General features: G+C 40.2%; 1 protein-coding gene across 1 annotated transcript; it reads left to right on the forward strand.

Annotated features, from left to right (window-relative positions):
- Nucleotides 1–279: 279 nt before the first annotated feature.
- Nucleotides 280–996, forward strand: LOC148770635 (uncharacterized). The gene has a single exon (XM_088817957.1). It carries the CDS (start codon nucleotides 280–282, stop codon nucleotides 994–996), a length of 717 nt encoding a protein of 238 aa, XP_088674083.1.
- The last annotated feature ends 6582 nt before the right edge of the window (nucleotides 997–7578 follow it).

A 7578-nucleotide genomic window follows, 5' to 3' on the forward strand; every position in this document is an offset into this window, starting at 1 on the left:
CCAGATAAGGACCAGTACCAAAGGTGGACAAGAGAACCAAGCTCCGGACATTCTTAACGATTCACACTTGATCACGAATCCGGTGAGTTTGCACACCGATACTGAAGGAACTCTTATAGAGACGCGAAAATTTATCAGTGTGACAAAAAACAAGAAGAAGAAAGCTGATTGTATGGGAGATTCAGAGACGACTAGGACGGCGAAGAAACCATTGTTGAAATTACGTGATGAAGCTGACGAGCTAACGGCGGCGATTGCAGGGCGATCCCGCCGAACGCCATGAGTTGCCTCTTCTGGAACTGCCAAGGGCTTGAGGGTCCCTTGACAGTTCATATTCTCGGAAATATTCTCCGAAAATTTAACCCCCAACTGGTGTTTCTTTCGGAAACGAAAGTAACACATTCTGTGATCGATCGGTTAAAGAGACAGTGGAACTACTTTGGGGTGAGTGTAGATACGGTGGGTCGATCGGGAGGTTTGGCAATGCTTTGGCAGAAAGACATGGTCGTGGATCTGCGGAGCTTCTCCCGAAATCATATAGATGTAGACGTACAATGCCCTCTCACGGCCCTTAAATGGCGTTGTACAGGGTTCTACGGATTTTCGGAACTTCAACATCGACACCGCTCGTGGGACCTATTAAGGAATTTACACCAGCAGAACTCTATGCCATGGGTGGTCGGTGGAGACTTCAACGAGATCTTATTTAACTCCGAAAAGGAGGGCGCAAATGTGAAGTTTCCGTCTCATATTGGGGCATTTCGAAACTATTTAGATGACTGCAACTTGTTTGATCTGGGTTTCGCGAGTTTCCCTTTTACATGGTCAAACCGGAGAGCTCATCCCAACACGGTACGTAGCCGTATTGACCGAGTATGCACAAATGGTACCTGGAGCAGTTTTTATCCGAATGCTCACGTGCAACATCTTAACTACGTGGGATCGGATCACCTGCCGATCCTTCTAAAGTTGGAGGCAGCCCGCAGTCAAGCTTGAGAGCGCATGAAAAAGCCATTTCGCTTCGAGGCAATATGGGCCACGAAAGAGGACTGTGAAGAGGTCGTGAAGGAAGCATGGAAGGATAAAGGTGGACCGGATCGGATTGGAGAGTTAATTGAAAGCACTAGAAACTGCCGGATAGAACTCATGCATTGGAGCAAGTCTCATTGTCGCACTCCCGCTAGGAGAATTGATGAAATTCAGCAGCGCCTTCACTTCCTCAATTCCGTCACTCAGGCGGGCACCACCCGTGAGGAGATCAGGGAGTTAATGGGAGAATTAGAAAAATTATACGGGGAAAACGACACATATTGGAGGTAGAGGAGTAAGGTTCAGTGGATCCGGGAAGGAGATCGAAACACCAATTTTTTTCACTCTAAGGCAACGGCAGCAAACGAGCCAATACGGTAGACCGATTGAAAGATGATATGGGGATTTGGCAGACTCGAGCTGAGGGTATCGAAAGAGTCGTTTCAGAGTATTTTGCGCACATTTTCCACTCCACTTCGCCGGCGGAAAGTGAGATAGACGAGGTGCTGGAATGCCTATGTCCAAGAGTGTCGAGCGTCGCTAATCAGATGCTTTCTACCCCTTTCACTTCCTTAGAGGTAAATACCGCCCTTTCTCAAATGTCTCCATTGAAATCCCCTGGCCCCGATGGTCTTCCTGTCTTATTCTACACTAAATTTTGGCATATTGTGGGCCCAAGTGTAACTTCTCGCGTCCTTGATTTCCTGAATAAAAGAATCATCCCCTCCGCTCTAAACTTTACCTATATTGTTCTTATTCCTAAAATTGCCAAACCTGAAAAAATCACTGACTTTCGCCCTATTAGCTTATGTAATGTGGTCTATAAAATAGGGTCGAAAGTCATTGCTAACCGTATTAAGCCCATCTTGTGTAAAATTATTTCCCCCACTCAATCGGCTTTTGTTACTAAAGACTTATTACTGATAATATATTAGTGGCCTTTGAAGTTAATCACTTTATTAAGACAAAATCTAGTATAAAGTCTAATTTTATGGCAGTTAAGCTCGATATTAGCAAGGCGTACAATCGGGTTGAGTGGACTTTTTTGAGAAAAACCCTACTTCGTCTCGGTTTCTTACCCGATTTTGTTGATTTAATTATGCTTTGTCTGATGACCGTTTCTTATTTTTTTTTATTCAATGGTGTACAGTTTGGCTCTGTGATCCCTTCTAGGGGCCTTCGCCAGGGTGACCCACTATCCCCATACTTGTTTATCTGTTGTGCAAAAGTTCTTATCTCGATGGTGGAAAAGAGCGGTCGAACGTAGCGAACTAAATGGTGTGAAGGTGGCGCCGACAGCTCCGACAATATCTAACCTTTGTTTTGCGGACGACACATTGCTATTCTCTAGGGCAACTGAGGAAGACGCACGCACTCTCAAAAGTTTATTAGACACCTATGCCAAGGTTTCGGGGCAAGAGATTAACCTGGATAAAACGACCATGTGTTTTGGGCCAGCGACCTCGATTGAGTCTAAAGGAAAAATTCGGGATATCCTTGGATTTCAGATTGTGGATCAACATGACAGGTATCTTGGTATGCCAGGTTCTGTAGGAAGATCGAGAAAAGAACTCTTTTCATTTTTACGTGACAGATTATGGGGGCGCATCAAGGGGTGGGGAGATAAACATATTTCTAAGGCAGGGAAAAAAATACTAATTAAATCGGTTCTCCAAGCTATCCCAGCATACATGATGAGTTGTTTTATGCTTCCGAATGGCTTAATCAAGGAGCTTGAGTCGGCGATTAAGCGATTATGGTGGAGTTCTAGTTCGGGGCGGAAAATCGCTTGGGTCTCTTGGTCCGAATTATGTGTTCCGAAAAAGGAGAGCGGTATGGGCTTTAGGGATCTACGGAGTTTCAATTTAGCTCTCCTCGCTAAACAACTTTGGAGGGTGCTTATTTTCCCCGATCTTCTCTTCTCCAAAATTATCAAAGCTCGCTATTTTCCGGATGGAGATATATTTGGTGCGGTTGGTGGGGTCAGACCATCAGCAACATGGTAGAGTTTGCTCAAGGCCCGAACATCCTTGAGCATGGGGCTTAGACGACGCATCGGGGACGGGAAAACAACATCTATTTGGGCAGATCCTTGGCTAATGGACGAGGGTAGTGTGAAGGTTTTCACTCGTCGACCGATAAACACGTCTCAACCAAAATGCGTAGCCGATCTTATAGATAGGGAGACCGTTTGATGGAATACGTCGCTCATTGAGGATATATTTTGGCCAATTGATTGTGGCCGCATCGATGCAGTGCCTATTGGGAGCTCTCTATCACTAGATCGTTGGGTTTGGCGGTTTACTCGCAATGGCCATTTCTCGGTTCGCTCATGCTACTACTCAACTATGCAACGTTTGGTTGGAGGCGACAACGAAGTGGAGTCCTCTAGTGGGAATCAAGATCAACGTTGGTCACATGTGAACCTTAGAGTTCCGCCGAAGACCTGCCACTTATTTTGGTGAGCGTGTCAGGAGACCCTCCCCACGGCAGCCGAGCTTTTCAGACGTAAAATTATCCCAGATCCGATTTGCTCTCGGTGTGGATCCTCGCAGGAGACTTTGTTGCACGTTGTTCAAGAATGTAAAGGCATGGGCAGGGTTTGGGAAGAGGATCCGTTTTGGCTTCAAGGAATGGGTGCTTGTTCAACTATGTGGCAATGGTTCGACAGGTTGAGGAACAACCTCGAAGAAGATGAAGTCCAGCTCGCCATCGTTGTGGCCTGGAAATCATGGGATAATCGAAATAAGGAGTTGTACGAAGAAGAAGGCATCTCAAATGCTGATATGTTGTCCTGGTGCAGTCAGTACTTGTACTATTATCGTACGGCCCAACTTCCACCGGCGTCGGGGATGAAGATTTCTCACAGCCAGACATAGACCCCACCACCTGATGGGGTTATTAAAGTTAACTTCGATGTCTCTTTGCCGCGGAATAGAGATTTCTATATGGTCGCTGCAGTCGGGAGAGATCATTGTGGACGATGCAAATGGTGGTCAGTACAGAGCTTCAAAGGCAGACCGCGATACATTGACGGGGAAGCACACGCGGCAATGCATGCAATCAAAATGGCACATTATCAAACATAGAGTTCGGTGGTGTTTGAAGGTGATTGCCTAGAGGTTATAAACACTTTTAAGGATGGAGATGAGTACTAGCATCGTATAGAGCATTCGTTGAAGATAGCTTACGTATTATCTGCTCATTTTCCTTATGTGATTTTCATTTTGTCAAAAGAGAGGGCAATTATTTAGCCCATGCTTTAGCTAGTCAAGGTTTATTTGATCTCAAGGAGCTTCTCTCCCGTCAAACATTGCATATTTTGCCCAATAAATTATTCTAGTTTTATCTAAAAAAAAAAAAAGTGTTTGGCCATATTACGAATTTTAGTATAAATTATTTTGATTCACTACATCTACTTACATTATTTTTTTCATTTCATTATTTTCTAAATTTTTTCCCCTAAATTACTTACTGTGTGAGATAATAACATTGAAGGCCGAACTGTAGTATTTACTAATATAACTGTCACAAACAGTAATGTCGTGGACAGTAATATTGCAGGCCAAGACGATAAAATTAATTAATTCATTAATATTAATGTGTTAACAACAATTTACTGTTTGAGATATTAATATTGCAGTTACGACAGTAAATATTACTGTGTTTACTGTCTTTGACAACAATATTTCAAGCCAAGACAGTGATATTAATGATAATAGTTTTTCGAGAAAAAAAAGTCATTGCTAGAGATCGGCGGCTCACCTGCCGGAAAAAAAAGGTTCAGAAAAAAAAAAGTTTTCATAAAAAAAAATAGGCCGTAGACAAGGCTCAACGTGGCTGACCTGCCGGAAAAAAAAATTCATAAAAAAAAATTAATAAAAAAGTCAACAGCGGCTGACATGCGGTGGCGGTTAAAATTGGAATAAGGGTCAAAATTGTTTAATTGGTGAAATTTGGACAAAATTGGGATTTCAAGTAGTTAGGAGAAATTTTTGCATATATGAAAGAGTTTTCCTTATTAGAAAATAAAATTAAATGGAGGGGCTATTTGAGATAACCCCTCCTTTAATTTCGTAAGAGGGATAAATCCTATTTTTTATCACATTTATGCGATAACCCCCTCCCATAACAGCATACCTAAATTACCCCAATTGGTGCATTTTTGGATTTTTGTGTTTAACATTTTTTTTTAGTTTTTGATTTTCGTTTTTTTTTTAAATAATTTTTTTTATTTCGACTTTTTTTTAAATGGATTTTTTTCAATTTTCTACTTTATTTTTTTCAGTTTTTTTTAAATTGGTTATTTTTTAATTTTTTTTCCAGCATTTTTACCAAATTGAAATCCACTACAAGCCTATTGAAAACCAGTATTTAATACCAAATTGAAATCCACTAAAAAGCTATTGAAATCCACTTTATAATTAACGTAATATGCTATAAAAATAAAATAATTCACTACAAAATTAACTTAATACAATATTAAATTAACGTAATACACTATTGAATTAACAAAACTATTACTATTAGTCTGTTTTATTTAAAAAAAAAAAAAAAAAAAAAAAAAAAACGCCGCACAATAGTAGAATTACCCAGCATCACCTAACCTACTCACCGTTGCCGCCATCACTCTGCCTGCTCAAAAACCTAAAAAAAAAAAGAAAAGGAAGATAACAATGTGTCAATTTAATTCATTAAAAAAATCATTTTGAAAGCAAAAATCTGAAATGCACTACAAAAATATAGAAATCCATTACAAAAAATCCCCTATACAAAGAGAAAATCCACTCAAATTTTATCGAAATACACTAAAAATTTGCCTAAATCCACTAAAATTCCTCTTTAATAAACAAATTTAATCGCAATAGTAGAGTCACCCGAGCATCACCCAACATTGCCCCACTTGTTGCCATCACTCCGCTTGTGCAAGAACCTGAACAAAATAAAAAGAAGACAACAACGTGTAAATTTAATTCATTCAAAACAAAATCGGTCTGGTCTACAAAACAAGAATTTTAAATCTACTACAATCTCATCAAAACCCACTGCAAAAAATATCGAAATCCACTAAAATATTATCATAATCAAGTATGAAATTAACCTAATCCACTACAAAACAATTACAAAAGTATTAGCGTAATCTACTACGAAATTAAACGAAATTCACTACTACAAATCCTCTTGTCAAAGAGAAAATCCACTTCAATATTTATATCGAAATCCACTAAAATAGTAACGTAATCCACTACATAATTAACCTAATTCACTAAAACAAATCCCCTTTTCAAGGAGAAAATCCATTTCAAAATAAGGATTACAATCAAATTAAGAATTTATAATGCCCATTATAAGATCCTCAAAAATTAGAAAATCTTCCTTCAAGACTTAATTCAAAATATTCTACTTTCCCTAATCTATATACATAAACTGGATACCTAATAAAACCAAAACAACAAGACAAAAAGGAGAAAAAAATAAGAGGAATACAAAGTGACTAGACCTATTTGTTCCACATCCAGTATCATACCTTGAAAAATTCTGCAAGTGAAGGCACAGAACAAACCACAAAAAAAAATCCTAATGCAGATTATTGAGATTACCTCAGCATCTAGGTACAATTTTTTTCGTCCTTGGAGAGTGCCGACAGGTTGGAGGTCGTCTTCGAGGCGGTGAAACCGAACTCGTCAAAGGGGATGATGGGGGATCGTCTAATCAGATTTCCATGAATCTTGGTGGCGACGAGATATGCGAGTGAGAGGAGGATTAACAGCGCAGAGGTGATGGCGGGCTATGATGGACGTTGGTGAGGCATAGAAAAAGAGAAGAGGGATGGTGGTCCTTATTTCCATCGTCGAGAGAAGAAAAATGGAAGAAGAGATGGTGGTTGGGGAAGAGAAAAATAGAGAGAGAGAGAGAGAGAGAGAGAGAGAGAGAGAGAGAGAGAGAGAGAGAGAGAGAGAGAGAGAGAGAGAGAGAGAGAGAGAGAGAGAGAGAGAGAGAGAGAGAGAGAGAGAGAGAGAGAGAGAGAGAGAGAGAGAGAGAGAGAGAGAGCTGGTGTGGCTATGTAGGTTAAACATTGTGTGATATTAGTTCGATGGAGGGTATAATTGTATTATAAAATTTAAAATTAGATTATGGATTTATCTTAAAATGGGAGGGAAAAAAATCCCTTTAATAATGAATGTCATATGAGAGGGTTTTGTCAAATAATCCCTTAATGGAGCGATAATTCTATCTACCAAAGTGATGTGCCTAATTGGGTCAGTCCAACGGGCCTACAACTTCTTTATCTACTGAGCCACGATCCCGATTTAGAAGACCACTACTACGAAGGCCCAATCACCTTCAAATAAGGTTTGGGCCGGACAAATTAACTTCAGCCCACTCAATGAGGTATACATAAGGATTTAATTCATTTGTTAAGGTATGTTCTATTATCCAAGCAATTCAACTGCTCGTATTATCTCAACTATTTCTACTATATGCACGTCTGACTTCAGCGTCAGAGGGGTTTCCGCCGGATCAACCCCCGACTTAGTTTACGTGTAC

This window comes from Erythranthe guttata, chromosome 5 (genome assembly GCF_056151865.1).
Source record: "Erythranthe guttata isolate IM_541 chromosome 5, IM_541, whole genome shotgun sequence".
Taxonomy (NCBI): Eukaryota; Viridiplantae; Streptophyta; class Magnoliopsida; order Lamiales; family Phrymaceae; genus Erythranthe; species Erythranthe guttata.